This window comes from Triticum aestivum, chromosome 6B, assembly GCF_018294505.1.
Source record: "Triticum aestivum cultivar Chinese Spring chromosome 6B, IWGSC CS RefSeq v2.1, whole genome shotgun sequence".
Lineage (NCBI taxonomy): Eukaryota > Viridiplantae > Streptophyta > Magnoliopsida > Poales > Poaceae > Triticum > Triticum aestivum.
This window is the reverse complement of record NC_057810.1, coordinates 219,093,014-219,111,266: the sequence shown is the minus strand read 5'-3', so window position 1 is coordinate 219,111,266 and position 18,253 is coordinate 219,093,014. Positions and strand designations below refer to the sequence as shown.

The 18,253-nt window shown below is 48.4% G+C and overlaps 2 protein-coding genes across 5 annotated transcripts; both read left to right on the top strand.

Annotated features, from left to right (window-relative positions):
- The first annotated feature begins 1,906 nt into the window (after positions 1 to 1,906).
- On the top strand, positions 1,907 to 8,309 carry LOC123139110 (uncharacterized). The gene is made up of 2 exons (XM_044558910.1): positions 1,907 to 4,082; positions 8,071 to 8,309. Exons 1-2 carry the CDS (start codon positions 1,907 to 1,909, stop codon positions 8,211 to 8,213), a joined length of 2,319 nt encoding a protein of 772 aa, XP_044414845.1. The 3' UTR covers positions 8,214 to 8,309.
- Positions 8,310 to 10,838: 2,529 nt separating this feature from the next.
- LOC780650 (MADS-box transcription factor 29) lies at positions 10,839 to 13,802 on the top strand. 4 transcript variants are annotated; one of them, XM_044553361.1, is made up of 8 exons: positions 10,839 to 10,977; positions 11,313 to 11,590; positions 12,297 to 12,366; positions 12,487 to 12,648; positions 12,792 to 12,833; positions 12,946 to 12,987; positions 13,103 to 13,356; positions 13,465 to 13,802. In XM_044553361.1, coding segments are annotated over exons 1-8 (873 nt in total). In that variant the 5' UTR covers positions 10,839 to 10,953; the 3' UTR covers positions 13,466 to 13,802. The 4 variants fall into 4 exon arrangements, with proteins under 4 accessions (XP_044409296.1, XP_044409295.1, XP_044409298.1 ...); XM_044553360.1 differs by lacking the exon at positions 13,465 to 13,802 and having other exon boundaries at positions 13,103 to 13,360; XM_044553363.1 differs by lacking the exon at positions 13,465 to 13,802 and having other exon boundaries at positions 10,870 to 10,950; positions 11,316 to 11,590; positions 13,103 to 13,360.
- The last annotated feature ends 4,451 nt before the right edge of the window (positions 13,803 to 18,253 follow it).

Genomic DNA, 18,253 nt, shown 5'->3' with positions numbered 1-18,253 from the left:
TAGCGGCAGCTCTTCAAATAAAGGTAACATGGCATGGTGAACAAATTACAATTTCTTATCGATTAAATTGGAATTTTTATGAGTATGATTATACATTACATAATTGCACTTAGGCATCACGTCCGGACATCCATGGATAGTTAAGACAACAACATCTATAGAATGTACAAATGAAACATGGGAGTTAGCAATCAATCATGTAATCGTTCATTTTCGGCTTGAGCCTTGAGCGTGCGCTGTGGCCTGCTTGTTTTGTTTACAGCTATAGTGAAGTATAGTTTTTGCACAGCTACAGTGAAGTACTGGGCCGATTTACAGAGTGCTCCATAGACCACCCTATCCACCCCGCAGCTACGCCACTGGGTGTTGGTATCTATAAGGAGTGAAGACAATATGAGGATAACCACATTAAAGCATTGGTCCGGTTTTACGACTTTAATTGCCGAAATGACCATGCATGTGATAGCGTTGGTGCAGGACAATATAGGAGAACAATCCCTGATAGAGGAGTTCAACTATTCAAGGATGACCTACCTACTGAACATATAATCGAAGAGTATAATCACATAAAAAGGTAATTAGTATTACCGATACACGGCATATCTAATGTACACCATGGTCCGAGTTTCCAATGCCTAACCTCCTACTGTAGACAAACCGATGATTTACTTTAATTACTTTAATTTTATGTTATTTACTTTCTATGCTCGTTACTTTGTTTCAACCTTTGGTTACTTGTTTTACAATTCGAGACTAATCTTTGCATATACCAAAAAAGTATAATCACGCTCGATTTATATGATGTAGTTGTTTGTGAGTGCATGCAGGTGGATGTTCAAATGGGATCACATGAGGTGATCGATCTGGCGGAGCCGATGGTTCATGTGAAACCGGGAGGGAGGTTTTGGGCGCTCATTGACAGTGACGGCGAGGACCAGGCCGAGGGTGGATCAACCACACAGGATGCTGCGGTGAAAATCGCCTCGCCGAGTGCTCGTTCGTCCACAGCGATTACGCCCGTTCAGCGCATCCCTCCAATTCAAAAATCGAAGCCAGGCTTGAAGCCATGGTGCGGTCCAATCCCGAAGATCATGAGGAAAACGGTAACTTTGTCTGATTTCATTCCGGATGATTGGACCCTAGTGACCAGGAAGAAGAACAAGGGGCGGCGGCCTCCGGCACCGCCGAGGCCGGAGCCGGTGACCGGCCGTTCGTCCGTGATTCGGGCGGATCGGATCACGCGTTTGATGTCCTTGCTGGGTACTGACGGGCTCGACATTGTGGGCCACGATACGGGCCCATCGACAGCAGCAAAGATTGATGTTTTTCAGTCCGTGGACTGTGGGCCGGGATTAGCGGGGCTGGAAGCCCAGGCAAAACCGGTAGAGGCCTTCGTGCATGTGATTGCGTCGGATCGCGAGCTGCCACATGCACGATCGTCTCCCTGTCGAGGCGTTATTCTAGCTAGGGTTCGCCGCCGCGGTCGGGTGGGATTTCCTTCGTCAGTTCGGGACCGAGTCAGGCGAGGCTCTCGGCAACCCGATCTTGCGGAAACAACAGCTAGCGGCGCGATGCCGCCAAAACTTCTGCCGCCGGTGGCGAAAAATGTCGCTACCCCAGGAGCGTCGGCCGGGGCAGCGGAGCTGCCGACGCCGGTCTTGGCTAGGGCGGCGCCTGGTGCGAGGCCGCCCAAAGGTGCGGTTACGCCAGCCCCCAGGGGACCTACGCCGCCTCCGATACGGGCGCCGACCCAGACGGCGGCTGGGGGGGGGGAACCGCGCTTATGCCTAGGGCGCCAGATCCTCCGCGAGGACCGGTACCTCCGCCTACTGCCGGTCCGCGGCCACCACCGGTGCCGGTTCCCAGGGCCGAGGTGACAACAACGCAGAGACCATGGCCGAGGCAAATGGCGGCAGCTCCGGGCTCTGGTGCTCAAAACTCCACTCGCAACGGCTCGAGCGTGTCGGCGGGAGATGATCGAAACCCACCGCGCGGTCAGTGGGGCGACGACGGATACGATGCTTATGGTGCTGGGTTGCACAGGGGCTCTTCCTCAACCGGTGGAGACCGAGGATATGCTCGGGTGGACAAGGGACAGAGTAACAATGGTTTCCAAGGACCGACCGGGAACTTTGTCGAGGGAGCTCCCGGTCCCAACCGTGCTTTTCGCGGGCGCTTCCGTGGAGGTCGGGGCGGTAACCGCAGGTTTAATCAGACTCGGTATGCTAGGACGGCTACAGTGACGGAGGTCGCGGAGGGTGCATCAGAGTTACCCCAGGTGGCAGTGGAGACGGTGCAGGCTTTGGCTTCAGTCTCGATGCCTGAGCCTATGCAGACTGAGGATACTGTTTCCGAGCACGGTTCTGACAAGGTCGAGAGTGACAAATTGTCTAAGTGGGCGGCTAAGAAGAAAAAGCTCACTTGTTTCCGGTGTGGGGAACCGGGGCACTTTTTGGTCCAGTGTACGGCGGAGCTTTGTGATCTTTGCCGGAAGCCTAATCACACAGCGGCTGACTGTCCTCTGATGTTGGGGCCAAAACCATCCGTCCAGATATACGGGGTGTGTTGCTCCGAGTTGATGTTTTTTGAATCTCCGTCTGCGGAACCTTCCGCGCCCATAGTGGAAACCTCCTTCCCCGGTGTTGTGAAGGTGGTCCACGGGCCTTTGACCGAAGCACAGATTATTCAGCAGTTGAGAGAGCTAGCTCCGGGTAATTTTCAGTGGTCATTACTTAGGCTCTCTGATAATTCGTATAAAGTGGACTTCCCTTCTAAGGAGGATCAGGTGAGGATTCTCAAGTTTGGTATGAGCAGGGTCACAGGCACTAGCTTTGTGCTGGCATTCGATGAGTGGAAAAAGAAAGAACCACAGGGCACACCTTTAACTCAGATTTGGGTTCGTTTCTCTGGTGCCCCGTCTGATCCTTTGGACAGCTTTCTGGTGACATGGAGTCTGGGGTCGCTGATAGGTAAGACCGAGCAGGTGGATATGCAGTTCACTCGGGCTCATGGGGTCGCACGGCTGCTAGTTAGTGTCGCCAATATTCAGTACTTGCCAGACGTGGTGCCTTGGACTTACGCAGGCGTTCTGTATCAGTTGGACGTGCACTATGAGGATCCTGATCTTTTCAATGAGTTTGAGGATGACAATCCCATGGACACTTCTGAGGGAGGTGGGGGTTCAGGTACCAGGGATGACAATGCTAAGAGTAATGAGGATAAGGCTTTGGGACCGTCGGGGCAGTCGGAGAATGCCGACTCCACTCCTGTTGGGCCGTCCTCCACGGTACCAACTACCACGCTTCAGCTGGGTTCTCTTGGGGCCTTCTCGGCGCCGCCGAGATTGTCGAGTGTTAGGGCTGGTCCTCCGAGTCCAAGACTTAGATTATGTGTGGGGAGGTCGGTCGACCACACTGATGAGGTGGGGCAGCAGGCCCCGTCGTCTGTCCCTCGCTCGCCTTCGGCCATGGCGATCGTGGCGGAGCCGGTCGCTGCGGGACGAGCGGACTTGCAGGAGGCTAGACCTTCTGGGTCCTTGATGTGGCTGGAGACTGGGGGCGGCGCGGCCCCACTGGAGAGGTCCCCGGATGGCAGGGAAACGGGTGCGCAGGAGGCCGCCCTTTCTCCTGCGGTGGCACTGGAAGGCAGCCTGGTGGGTGCGCTTCCTGCGGAACCGGCAGCGCCTTTTTCTTTGGGCACGAGCATCGGCGAGGTGGATACTTCGTCATCTCGGGTGGCTGCTCCGGCGGCTCCGGTGATGGTCTTAGCGGCTGGGGGACGGGCAGGAGGCTCTTCCCCTAGCGCTACTTCGCGCGAGGAGGTCCGCGAGTTGGAGGATTCGGCATCTCTGGTGGCTGCTCCGGTGGCCTCGGTGATGGCCACTGCGGCTGTGGGACGGGCAGGAGGCTCTTCCCCTACCGCTACTTCGCGCGACGAGGTCATCGCGTTCGGTGGGATCCCGGACCCGGTCTCTGTAGGGAGACGGGTCAGCGGGAGACTACAGGAGCACTCCGATGTTGATGACATGCAGCTGAGGTGCGCGTTGAGAGCGGCCAAGCTGCGGGACGTCGAGACTACAACTGGTATGTCAGTTAATAAGTCTAATTCTATTATGCATTTTACCAATGAAGAGATTGTTCATAATGCAAACCAAATAGGAGTGTCTCTTGGTAACGATGATCTAGAGATCTCTAAATCGGTTAATGAGATGCTAGACTTGGAAGCTGAACGTGCGTTAGAATTGATTCGTAACATAGCTGCAGTAAAACCGATGAATGAGTCGGAGATTGACAAGCTAGGGGTTAGGGTTCTTGATAGCTTGTGTGCTGATCTTGATCCTGCGGTCCAGGTGACGGAGGAGGAGGATGAGTATACCTCTCCGGTAACCACAAACCTAGAGGTGGTGCCTGTGGCCGTAGAGCCTCTTTCCGAGTGTGTTGAATCTATTGATGGTGGGGTTAAGCCTAAGAGGACCTGGAAACGTAAGGTTTATCCGGTGTCGGCTGTGCGTAGAAGTGCTAGGATCCGTACCTCCAAAAAATTTCATGATGAATTATGAAAGGCATTTTTTGGAACAGCAGAGGTCTTAAAGACTTGGCTAAAAGACGTTTTCTAGCAGAAGCTTCTATTGAACATCACTTAGACTTTATTGCTTTGTCCGAAACTGGACGAGGTAATTTTTCAGCACAGTTTCTTAGCACCTTAGCAGGGGGGGTAGACTTTGATTGGCATTGTCTCCCACCTCGAGGAAGATCCGGTGGGGTTCTACTCGGGGTTAAGTGCGATACGTTGGAGGTTCGGAGTGTAGTGATGGGTGAATTTGCGGTTAAGTTTAGGGTAAGAACGAAAGCTGATGGTTTTGATTGGGCTTTGGTGGCAGTCTATGGGGCTGCGCAACCCGAACTTAAACCAGATTTCCTGGCGGACTTAGTCCGAGTTTGCGGGAATGAGCAACTACCTGTCTTAGTGGGAGGTGACTTTAACATTATTCGAAGAAAGGAAGAAAAGAATAATGACAACTTTGACGGCAGATGGTCCTTTATGTTCAATACTATCATAGAGAGCTTGGACCTCAGAGAGATAGAGCTTTCGGGTAGGAAATTCACTTGGGCAAACTCATTACCGGTTCCGACGTTTGAGAAGTTGGACCGTGTTCTGGCAAGTGTTGAGTGGGAACAGAAGTTTCCTCTGGTAACGGTGCAGGCGTTGACACGAGGTATCTCGGATCACACACCGCTATTAGTGGACTCAGGGGCCCCAACTCATTTGGGTAATAAGAATATTTTCTCTTTCGAACTTGCTTGGTTTGAAAGAGAAGGATTTATCGATCTGTTGGCTAGAGAGTGGGCTAAAGACTCGGGGGGAAGGTCACCCATGGAGCGGTGGCAATGCAAGATTCGTCATCTGCGAAGGTTCCTTCGTGGATGGGCTAAGCATACGAACGGAATTTATAAGGCGGAGAAGGAAAGGCTCCTTATGATGATTCACACCCTAGAGTTAAAAGCTGAAACCTCTCTTTTAGATACCAGAGAGTTGGAGTCTAAATTGGAGGCCGAGCTAAGGCTGAAAGCGCTTCTCCGTGAGGAGGAATTGAAGTGGGCTCTCAGAGCTAAGGTTCGCAAGGTTGTCCAAGGTGAGGATAATACCCAATTCTTTCATATGATTGCTAACGGAAAGCATCGTAAGAAGAGAATTTTTCAATTAGAACAAGATGAAGGAACGATAGTTGGTCAGGAAAACCTGAAAGTTTACATTACCAACTACTATAAGCAGTTATTTGGACCTCCGGAACGGAGTTTTGTGTCTTTGGATGAGTCAAGAGTTGAGGATGTTCCCCAACTTCAGACGGAAGAGAATGAGATTTTGACTGCCCCTTTCACGGAGAAGGAGGTGTATGAGGCCATTGCACAAATGAATAATAATAAAGCGCCAGGACCAGATGGGTTTCCGGCGGAGTTCTACAAAAAGTGCTGGCATTTCATTAAACATGACCTGTTGCTCATGTTTCATGAATTGTTTAATGGTCAGCTTCATTTATTCAAGCTTAATTTTGGAACAATAACTCTTCTTCCTAAGAAGACAGAGGCTATTCGCATTGAGCAGTTCAGACCCATTTGTTTGCTTAATGTAAGTTTCAAAATTTTCACTAAGGTTGGGACGAACCGACTCACGCAGATAGCGCATACGGTGGTGCAACCGTCCCAGACTGCTTTCATGCCGGATAGAAATATCCTTGAAGGGGTGGTCGTCTTGCATGAAACGCTCCACGAAATTCACTCAAAAAAACTTGATGGGGTGGTTTTTAAAGTGGATTTCGAAAAAGCATACGATAAAGTCAAATGGCCTTTCCTTCATCAGGCGTTGCGTATGAAAGGATTCGACAAGGCATGGCGCGACCAAATTGATTCCTTTACGCAAAAAGGGAGTGTAGGGATTAAAGTGAATGACGATATAGGTCACTATTTCCAGACACATAAAGGCCTAAGACAGGGGGATCCAATGTCACCGATCTTATTTAACATAGTAGCTGATATGCTATCTATTTTAATAGGCCGGGCCAAGGAGGCGGGGCAGGTTTCGGGCTTGGTTCCGCACCTAGTTGATGGAGGTATATCCATTTTGCAGTATGCTGATGATACGATCATCTTTATGGAGCATGACTTGGTGAAAGCTAGGAATATGAAGCTTGTGCTGTGCTTATTTGAACAATTGTCTGGACTCAAGATTAACTTCCACAAGAGCGAATTGTTTTGCTTTGGAAGAGCTACTGAGGACCAGGTGGCGTATAAGCAATTGTTCGGATGCGAGTTGGGTTCACTACCGTTTACTTACTTGGGCATTCCCATTCATCATCGTAAGCTTACGAACAAGGAGTGGAAGTGTATTGAGGATCGTTTTGAAAAGAAACTAAGCTGTTGGAAAGGGAAGCTCATGTCATATGGAGGTCGATTAATTTTGATTAATTCGGTTCTCACAAGTATGCCTATGTTTCTTCTATCCTTCTTTGAGATCCCGGTGGGGGTTAGGAAGAGATTAGACTTTTATCGATCCCGGTTTTTTTGGCAAAACGATGAGTTGAAACGTAAGTATAGGCTTGCCAAATGGGACATCATCTGTAGGCCCAAGGACCAAGGCGGTCTAGGCATTGAAAATCTAGAGATCAAGAATAGATGTCTCCTTAGCAAGTGGCTTTTTAAACTTTCATCCGAGACAGAGGCTACTTGGGCACAAATTCTGCGTAATAAGTATCTTCAGTCAAAAACTTTAGCTCAGGTGACGGTGCGCCCAACTGATTCACCGTTTTGGAAAGGGTTGATGAGAGTCAAGCCCCTCTTCTTTAACAGGACAAAAATCTTAGTTGGTGATGGAGCTACTACGAGGTTCTGGGAGGATACGTGGCTAGGAGAAACACCTCTGGCACGTCAATATCCCACACTGTATAACATTGTTCAACGTCGAGAAGTATACGTTGCAAATGTCTTACAGTCAACGCCTCTCAATATTAGCTTCCGGAGGACACTAGTGGGTGAACGATGGGAGGCATGGCTTCATCTTGTACGACGGCTGATGGATGTCCAACTGTCTCAGGATCCAGATAGGTTGTTTTGGAAATTGACAAAGGACGGTAGGTTCTCGGTTAAATCCATGTATCTGGATGTCATTAATACTAGTGTCATTCCTTGCTCCAGACATGTCTGGAAAGTTAAGGTACCTTTGCGAATTAAAGTGTTTATGTGGTTTGTGCATAAAAAAGTAATTTTGACAAAGGATAATCTGGCAAAACGCAATTGGGTGGGTTCTGCTAGATGTAGTTTCTGCGATTGTAATGAAACTATCAGGCACCTCTTTCTGGATTGTCCACTGGCTAAGCTTCTTTGGCGTTCGATTCATATTGCCTTCAATATTATTCCACCTACTTCTATCAATATGTTGTTTGGAACATGGCTTGATGGGGTAGACTTGGTTTTAGCAAGACTCATTCGTGTTGGCGCGTGTGCCTTGTTATGGGCAGTATGGAACTGCAGAAATGATTTGGTTTTTAACAGAGCAACGAACTTTCATTTTTTGCAGGTTATCTTCAGGGCCACAGCGTTGATCCGTATGTGGTCGCTACTCACTCCGATGGAGGACAGGGGGCATTTGGCTACTGCGTCTACCCGATGGGAGATGGTAGCTCGGGTTATTTTCAACCGGTTTGGATGGCGGTCATGTAATAGGATAGGCATGTAGTGCTCCTATTTTTTGCCAGCCGGTTGTGGCTTTATGTTTACGCTCGTCTGAGCGGCTTGTCGTCTTTTTTACTTTAAACCTGCTGAAGACTTTGTGACACTCTCTATTTTAATATTATGAGTCGTATGCATCTTATTGATGCAGAGGCTGGGGTTGCACCCCTTTTCAAAAAAAAAAACCAAAAAAGTTAATTCACACCAGAATTGTGGCCACTTGTGTGTGACAGAAACACCCACATTAACACTCGCATCCGCTCTTAATTTTGTAATAGTTCAAAATTGATTATTAACTATCAGTTGGAACAAATCCCTAATGATTCAATCAGTTCATTTTACCAATTATCGATTGTAAAAACTTTAAAGCTTGCACTTTCAACATGTTCAAATCTTCATAGCAAAACAAAATCATACTTTCAGTTAAAGGAGAACAAACATCTTACTTTAGATTGGACTAGAATAGAAAACAAGTAGTGCTCAGCCTAATAGGGTTGTGCGTGTGTGGATGCACCCTTTGCTAGTCACCTATGACCTATCCGCCGCCGCCACCCACCAGCACAAGCGTCCTTCGCCGATCGCCTATCTGTCGCCGTCAGCGGGTGCCCTATCAGCCTCGTGCTGTTGGCTGGTGGCGCTCGCTAGATGCCATTGTTCGAGAGGAGAGGGAGTTTGGGAACCAGGCACATCTTCTGGACTGGACTCGACCGGAGAACGAGTGAGCAGACTTAAACGAACAACTCAATCGATTGCTTGTATACGGACCGAAACACTGACTTGAGCCCGATTATGTTTTTTATGGAGTAGTATATACTACACTAGTGAGGTTAATTCCAGAGTGGTCCAACTACGCCTCTGCGCAACCACTGTGGAGGCCGGTCAATATGCCCTGCATGCGTTGCAGCAGCTACTGTAGCTAGCTAGGGTTGGGTTTGATTCCTGGGTGACCGATCGATCATCGATGGGTGCAGTGGCAAGTGTCGCTATCACCCCGGCCACGGCCACCTCATGAGCCTGTCGATATCGGAGTGGGGCCACGCGGCCAGAGGGCGGTTACGATCGAGCCCACACTACGGACGGACGCAGCGGTGGAGCTCAGAGAACGTCGCTGTCCGTGGTGCCTTGTGAGGCCATGCAGACCGATCGTTGCCTAGATAGCTAGCAACCCGGCCGGCCTCTGCCCTCGCGCACTCTCATGTGTATTCATGGCACATCGTCGTCGACTTGCGCAGTGGATGCAGGGTGAGGAATTAGCTGGTGTGTGTGTGTGTGTGTGTGTGTGTGTGTGTGTGTGTGTGTGTGTGTGTGTGTGTGTGTGTGTGACCTGCGGCGTATCACAGGGGCTCGTGCATGTTGCAGCAGGGTGCATCATTGCATGCACCGATGCTCAAAGTTGTATATATGCTGTATGACCGTGGATGCATGCACAGGTCACGCTCAGGCTGGGCATGATTAGACTTGATCCCGATTAATTATCTGGGATGAGAATGTGGCCTTCGTTCATTTGTACACGCGCGTGTTGAAAAACAGAAAGAATGCATGCATCTGTACAAACATTTCTTGTAATCAACCATGTCCTATACTCCTCCCATGGCTTCAAACACTTGCATGCAGCCTTCTTAATACAGTGGGGGTGTGCAGTACTGGTTTACATCGGCAACTATGGGAGTGGCTAGGTCACAGTCGTCTGAATTTTCTTTTGGGGTCCATTGATTTGGTTTAAGTCGTTGGATGAAAAATGGACGGTCAGATCTCTTTGTCAAACCTTCAGCCCAGATCTCCTGCGCATCTTCTTCTTCAAACCGCCGGACGTACTACCGGCCCAACTGCCTGCTGCCGCCTCCCGCGGCCTGCGGCGTTCCCGCGCCTGCCTCGCCTTCCCGCCCTCCCCCAACCACCACGCACCGCCGTGCTGGCGCTGTCCATGGCTACCACCCCCAACCGTCGTGCTGGCGCCACCCACGACCATCCCTCTAACCTCGGCGAGGAACATAATTTTCCGGTGAACCTGCACTCCCCCACCCCTAAGATAGATCGTCGGTGAACCTGCCACCCTAATAAGATAGATCGTCGGCGAGCCTGCCACCCTAAGATAGATCGCCGCCGGTTGTACCTTTCTTCCTTTCCTCCACCGAACTTGTTTCTTCCTCCAAAAATCGACTGACCCAAATCGCAAATTCAGTCAACTTACATATAGCTATTGTGGGCAAATGTAACCGTCTAACTTTATGCATGGTAGTCAATTAATCATGTAGGCGCCGTCAAGAAAAGAAAGCTAATCAGAAGCAATTATGAAGGGGGAGAAGGGTTTGCGCGTCATTCTATCCTATATAGAGATCTCTTCTATATATGGAGGGCAAAAAACAAAATAAAAATTGATTGACTGCAAACAAGAGCCAGAGAAGGCAACCACTTTGCATGCTGGTAGCAGCTAGACAGCCGCGCAAGAAAGAAACACCACCAAAAAGAAGCAGGATAGCCAGCCATCGTACGTCGTTATTTACAGCCAGTCAAGAGGGCCAGTTAACAACTGGTACTGCCTGCAGGCATTTACCATTATTTTGCATATGCTTACTCGGGGCAGCTGGCTAGGCAGGATGTGAGGATATTGAGTGTAGACCTAGCTAGCCAAGCGGTAGGAGCAGCAGTACACTACCTCACTCTCCTTCTATATATGTCCCTCCTTCTGCACCCCCTGCCTTAGCCTTTGAAGCAACCACATCACAAGGTAATGTGCATATCACCACCACCGCTGGTAGCTAGTACTACTCCTCCCCTCCCTGTCTCTCCGTTCTTATGATCCGCGCCGGAAAGAGTGCCCCTTTGTTCCTCGCAAATTTAGTGAAAAATTCCACTTTAGCTGGAGCATCGGCTTCCTAGTTCTTTGGTTCCTGGCAAATTAAGAGGGCTGCATCCGCATCCAGCTTTTTTAGCTGCTAGCTCCGCATGATTTTGTTTCTTTCTTTCTCTCTCTCTTTTGGTCTGCTTGTGTGATTGTGTTGTTCGATCAGATCCACTCGGTTTGATTGATGCATGAGGGGGCTAGCTCGTGAAGACGATTAACCCTCGTTCTTCTTCTTGTTGCTGCAGCAGGGGGAGAGAGACCAAGGGGCCGGAGACGCGCAAAGCCATAGCTTGGTTCCTCTGGTTGGATCGATCGTCGCGGTTGCGGTTGCGGAGATGGGTCGCGGGAAGATCGAGATCAAGCGGATCGAGAACGCCACGAACCGGCAGGTGACCTTCTCCAAGCGCCGGGGCGGGCTGCTCAAGAAGGCCAACGAGCTGGCCGTGCTCTGCGACGCCCGCGTCGGCGTCGTCATCTTCTCCAGCACCGGCAGGATGTTCGAGTACTCCAGCCCCGCCTCCAGGTCCGTCTTTCTTATTAATTGATTTATTAGCTTCTCTTTCCTCGAGCTGCTACCATCTACTTCTTTCTTTCCAGTACTTTGGAGAACCGGATCTACTAGTAGTAGTTAGTATGTTTCTTCTAGCATGTGGTCTTCAGTCTTCTACCTTTAGTATGATTTTACGATCTGTTTAGGGAGATCGAGTGGTGTTGATCGTATTTTTGTCGAGTATATGCATGTCACGTAAGCCTGGATTTGCTTGTCTGTTTGGATCAAGTTAATTGTGTATGTTAATCTGTCAGCAAAGCATGCATTTAATCTTTTATAAACTCACTGTGTTCTTATTCCGAGATGAGTCAAGCTCACGATTCAGACAGATTTTTGAGTAGAAGCATTACTATGAAGAACACCAAATTTTTGAGTAGAAGCTAGGGCTTGCTACTACAAATCTGGTGCAGCTGGCTCCAAGTGTCCAAGATATGATATCCTAACTAAACTTGTTCAATCATTCACATGATAGATGCATGGCATGCATCAAGAAAATGCACAAAACTGAACCAGTTTCCTAGATAATCTTTATCTGATGTTTGTCAACAATTAGACCCTGTTTTGCATGAAATTACTGACAAAGTATAACTGAATTAAGTAGATGTAGATAGCCATCACCAGCAAACTAGTTAACTGAATTATGTAACTAACATACTTGTTCAACTATCCGATGATGTAGCTTGAGGGATCTCATTGAGCAGTACCAGAACGCCACCAACAGTCAGTTCGAGGAGATTAACCACGATCAGGTACACACCAAAAATCACTTATTACTACTGTTAGTAATTAATTTGCCAGCATTCAGCACATCTACAAACTGACTGCGCACTGGGAAATTTATACTGTTTGTTATGCATGGATGGATCCAGCAAATATTTGTGGAGATGACACGGATGAGGAACGAGATGGAGAAGCTGGATGGCGCCATCCGGAGGTACACGGGCGATGACCTCTCCTCCCTCTCCCTCGCCGACGTCAACGACATCGAGCAGCAGCTCGAGTTCTCCGTCGCCAAAGTCCGTGCAAGAAAGGTAAAAAGGGCAATGCATGCCAGGATATGAACTGGTTACTTTTACTAACTTGCAGCACATGAACTTTTCCTATTTAGGGTTTACTGCTAATTACCCGGCTAATTCATGTCTTGTGTTACTGCCGTGTTCTTGGCTTGTTGCAGCATCAGCTCCTGAACCAGCAGCTCGACAACTTACGTCGCAAGGTATATAACGAATTATCAATTGCTCATTTTGGCATCTGCTATTGATCTGGTGTCTATGTGTGAAATGGTTGATCGCTATGTGAGCGTTGCTAATTGACTGATCAATTGACAGGAGCATATCTTGGAAGATCAGAACAGTTTCCTGTGCCGCATGGTAATCGATCAATCCTGCCTTAACCAATGGGAAATTTCTGTTGAAGCAAGCATATGCATGCACGTACGTGTAAATTTATAATGATTTGTTGGTGTTGCGCGCCCTTGTTCTACAGATCAGCGAGAACCAGCATGGCAGTGACCGGAAGATGGCGGTGATGCCGCCGGTGCTGTCGATGCTGACGCCGGCCTTCCCGGCGACGCCGTACTACACGGGCGAGGAGTCGTCGAGCACCGCGCTGCAGCTGACGTCCCCGCAGCTTCAGCTCCACGCCGCCGAAGCCGCCGGGTTCCGGCTGCAGCCGACGCAGCCCAACCTGCAGGACCCGGCGTGCAGCAGCCTCCACGCCGGCCACGGCCTCCACCTCTGGTAACTAAAATTAAGAATCAATCGACCGCGCATGCACTCACATCTGTCAATTCAGTCACGGCCAGATATATAAAAAGAGAGTTTGATCATATGAAACATTGTTGGCAGAGATTTGATCATCACGCGCCGCCGGTGATGGATTGGTTGATTCATGGGCTCCCTTGATTCATGGATTCTAGGAAGAAGAAGATCACGGTGGATGGAAGATTGACCCTTATGATGCATGCATGAGGACGACTATTTAATTTGGGAGCTATATGTATGTAAGATAAGATTGCAGCTGTGTGACCTGTGTCTTAGGCTGTTCTTTCATCATGTTGCGTACTTAAGCTAGCTATATACAATTGTCTGGTCAAATGTTGGTACGTACGTAGAAATTAAATAGTTGTGCACGCATGGGGATCGAGGACGATGCATACATGTAATAAATATAAGTTCAGAGTGAATTCCACTTTTTATATATCTCCCATTTGTAAACTGTTTACCCCGTTTAAAACCCCCAAATTGTTGCATTGGGTCAAGCTTTACCCCATTCTACAATTTCCCTCGAGTTTGACTAGCTAGGCCCATTGGTCATGTTTTTTAAGGAAAGGCATACGCTTGACTTTAAATAAAGCCACCAGGCAGAGTACATCGAAACCACACATACGAAAAAAAGGGCCGCGAATCAACCCGTGGTTGAGTTGGTTAGGTGGACAGTGGTATCCCCAATCCACCAAGGTTCAAATCCTGGTGCTCGCATTATTCCTGGATTTATTTCAGGATTTCCGGCGATGCGCTTTCAGTGGGAGGAGACGTTCCCGTCGACGACGAGGCGCCTACGGTGACTTCGTAAATTTCAAGATGATATGCCGGCTCAGTCTCTCGGAGGTGCTCATAGGGGTAGGGTGTGCGTGTGTGCGTTCATAGGGATGAGTGTATGCGCATGTATATGAGCGCTTGTGTCTGTACTGATGCTCAAAAAAAAAAACGGCCACAACCACACGCAAGGACAAAGTACGGAGATACACAGCATCACAACCAAACATCGACGACACGCAGGCCGGATAAGCAACATGAAGCACCACCTAGGCCTCTACCTAGAGCAAAAGGAGGATCGAAGACAACTAGCTAGTTGGGACCTGCTGCGAAACAGAAGAAGCTGAAGCCCGAATTTTGCCGCACTGGAGGTCGAACGCACCATGATCATCAACCTTAGTCAATAATCTCCACCACTGCAGAAACAGACAAGCTTTAAATAAGCAATCAACATGCTAGCAGGGAAGATATGCTCAATGATAAAGTTGTTCCTAGTCGTCCATGATGACCAGCAAATCGCGGCAAAACCAATCCAGAACATGTGTTTGGTAATCCCAGAAAGGCCAGATGCCAAGGTTCCGAGGTTCGAGAAGGAGGTGGGGTGCCAAGTGACACCCAGCCAAGAACGAATACAACACCAAACCATCTTGGCCAGGACACAGCTGAAAAAGATATGATTAGTATCCTCCACAGCGTCGCGTAACACACAAGCCACCGAGCTAGGCCCATTATGCTTATGAATCTGGTCAGCAGCAGGAAGTCGACCCCTAAAGGCTTGCCACAAGAAGATCTTAATTTTTGGGGGTATAGGGGCACGCCAGATGGGGTGGAACTTAGTAGTAGGAACCCCATAAATAAGTCTAGCACATAAGGACTTAACTGAAAAGTGACCAATGACCGAATGGGGCCAAATCACCGAGTCCTCATTCACCGAGAGCACGGGGATGAGGGAAACAAGGCATTGCCAATCATCAAACTCTTCTGGGGAAAGAGAACGACGGAAAGAAAAGTCCCAATTATTATCAGAGAGCTCAAAGATCGAGATCTCCGGGTCCGAATAGTAAGAGAAAAGCGTAGGGAAAGCCACAACAATAATAGAGCTACCACACCATCAATCTGTCCAGAATCTAACGGATTTACCATTTCCAACTACAAAATTGACGTGCTCTTTAAAGATAGGGCGCAGTTTAACAAGGTCCGTCCTTCCAAAACTGGGATCCTCCCTGGGCTCCCCCAAACATAGGGCTAGAGTAACGAAAATACTTATCTTTAAGGATAGAGAACCACAGGGATTCCATGCCACTAGTCATAATTTTCCACCACCACTTGATGATAAGGCACTTATTCATGACCAAGGTGTTAAGAATTCCCAACCCCCCAAGGTTTTTGGGTCTACAAATGGACTTCCATTTTACCATCCTGTATTTACGTTTGTTATCCGCGACATTCCAATAGAAACCACCCCTATGCTTATCAAACCCACCGTGGGGTGCCAGCAGAAAGCAGATAGAAGCCCATAATAAACACCGACAAGGAAGATAAGGAGGCATTGATGAGACACACGTTGCCAACATTTGTGTTATATCTGCCCCTCCAAGGCATAACTCTATTACCGACCTTGGACACAGTAGGAGTGAATTCCTTAGAACATAGTCTGACCGGAGAGATAGGAAGGCCCAAGTAGTTAAAGGGAAAGGAGCCCAACGAACAATTTAAGAGCTGAGAGACCCGAAAAGCCTCCGCCTCTGATGCACCAGTCACAATAACCTCACTCTTAGAAAAAGTTAATCTTGAGACCCGAGAGAGCTTCAAAACAAAGCAAAAGAAATTTGAGATGGGCAATGCAAACATCATTCAGCTCAACCATGATGTTGGTGCAACGTTAGGCCCCTTATGTTTTGGATTTTGTTGACATAAACAGTTTGGGACTTATGTGTTTGCTAGTGCATACAGAGTAACAGGTCCCTGGAGTAATTGAGGAGTTTGATGAAAATGACGAAGATAATCTCCCTGCACAACAGCGAAGGTTATTACCGAGGATAAAGCTAACGAGAGTGACCCCTAAAAATTGCTGAAGTTTAAGCAATTGGTTCGGTGATTGTTCGAAGCAAATGACTGCGCTCGAGGAAGAATGAAGACGAAGTGAAGACGTAGTATTTATTTTGTTGTTTTTCTTCTTTGATTGAGTCATAGGACCACCGTACTATTAAGAGGGGTATAATGTTTCGAAGCTTTGATTCTCTGATGCTAAACCCAAACCTATGAAAGATGCGAGAGAAATCTCTTTGTGCTCCGAGAAAATAATTGCCAGCAAGAGACTGTGATATTCTTCGCTGCGAGAGATTTGCCTCGGACCGAGGAGTTAGCATTACTTGTTCCTCAAGTAATGTTACCGTTGCTCCAAAAACCGACCGTTGATCATGTGTTGGTTGGCCATTGGCTGGACCTCGTGTCCAAAATGGTCATTTCCCATCTGGGAAGGCTGCGGCTATAAATAGCCACCCCACGCCGGCTTTGTCCGGTGGCTGTTCCGTTTGATTTCTGAGAAGATTGTTGAGCAACCCCCTCTCTGAGCGATTTGAGTTTAAAATACACCGAGAGAAAAAAAACTAGAGCCGAAGAATTAGATAGTGTTTCAACATCACTAGAATCTAAGTAGTACACTCCGCCTATTACTCTTGACAGCTGCAAACTCTCTAGACGGTTAGGTGTCAAGTTCTTCAGAGACCAAGAGTAATTGTGGTTCTCAAAGAAGAAGTTTGTAAATGTTTGGAGATCGCCTTCAAGTATCTACCACGAGTGATCGACATCGGTTGATGAATCGATTGTCGAGGAGAATAGGGTGAAGAGAGTTTATCTTCCGTGTTAAGTCGCAGCCCCTCAAACCAGACTTAGTTGTGTAGAAGGACGAACTGGTCGAACAAATACCTTGTCGCCATCGAGCACCATCGATTACCTCTGTTACTCAAGTTTACCTCCAATGCATTTTATTCATGTATTTTACTTCGAAGCATGCTTTAGTTTGCCTTCGGTCATATGTTGTAGTTCTTCTTAGTCTGTTTGTTGTTTATTCCACTGCTGGGTTCTGAGAGATTTAAGCTTTCCAAAGAAAATTTAAAACTCCCATTCACCCCCCTCTGGTAGACATACTTCATTCCTACAATTGGTATCAGAGGGAGGTACTCCTTGACTCTGCTCATTTTAGTCTAACGACTTTGGAGTTTAAGTATGTCTTCTATGAACTACAAGTTGCATCTCAAGATTCCCATATTCAATGGGACGGATTACCCCTTCTGGAAGGAGAAGATGAAGATCCATCTTCGAGCTATAGATGATGACATGTGGAACGTCGTGCACATTGGGTTCACAGTTCTAATTCCTCAAGCACCTACCGATGAAGAAAAGAAGCTCATTCAGCTAGACGCTCAAGCCAAAGATGAAATTGGTGGCCATCTCTCTCGAGCTCAATTCCTTTGATACCAATAGTGTGATACTGAAAAAGAATTATGTGTCGGCATTTTGGGAACCAAGGTACCCAAATTTGCCTGGCTGCGGCCCACTGCGTGGCTCCAACGGGGGCCTGGTACGGCCCACCATCAGCACTAACAACACAAGACCCACGCGAGGGGCCAAGCCTCGCGAGGCGGATGACGCCAAGACCTCCAGAAGGAGTGGCCTCCTTAGGCTGGTTCCCGAGGAGCGGAGATTTCTATGCGAGCCCTCACCTCGTGAGGGCTGGATGACGCAAGCCATGACGACCAAGGCCAAGCCGGCGCCATTGGGCACAATACAACAGGTTTCCTCTTTGGTGCTAAAGAGGCAAGCGCAGGCGCGGAGTCCCAAGGAATCAACCAAAGGTTTCCATTTCCATGCTACAGGATCAAGACCGTCAGGACGGCAGGGCGGAGGTCATCGCCGAGCCCACCACGTCGTCACGGCTGGAAGCTTTGCAGGCAAAGACCACCTTCCATCAGGATAAAATGTACTAGTTGTCTCCCTTCAAATTTGGCCATTTGGGATCCCTTCTCGCCTTCATTTTGGGGGAAGAGGACCAAGGCCACTATAAGTATAGCCTAGCCACCACCATAGACAGGGATCC

Excerpts from the sequence above, each read along its gene's own strand:
- LOC123139110 (XM_044558910.1), top strand. The coding sequence starts at position 1,907 with ATGGCGGCAGCTCCGGGCTCTGGTGCTCAAAACTCCACTCGCAACGGC. Across the intron at positions 4,083-8,070 it reads GGACGTCGAGACTACAACTG|GTTATCTTCAGGGCCACAGC; the intron begins GTATGTCAGTTA and ends CATTTTTTGCAG.
- LOC780650 (XM_044553360.1), top strand. The coding sequence starts at position 10,954 with ATGTGCATATCACCACCACCGCTG. Across the intron at positions 12,649-12,791 it reads CCAAAGTCCGTGCAAGAAAG|CATCAGCTCCTGAACCAGCA; the intron begins GTAAAAAGGGCA and ends GGCTTGTTGCAG. Across the intron at positions 12,988-13,102 it reads ACAGTTTCCTGTGCCGCATG|ATCAGCGAGAACCAGCATGG; the intron begins GTAATCGATCAA and ends CTTGTTCTACAG.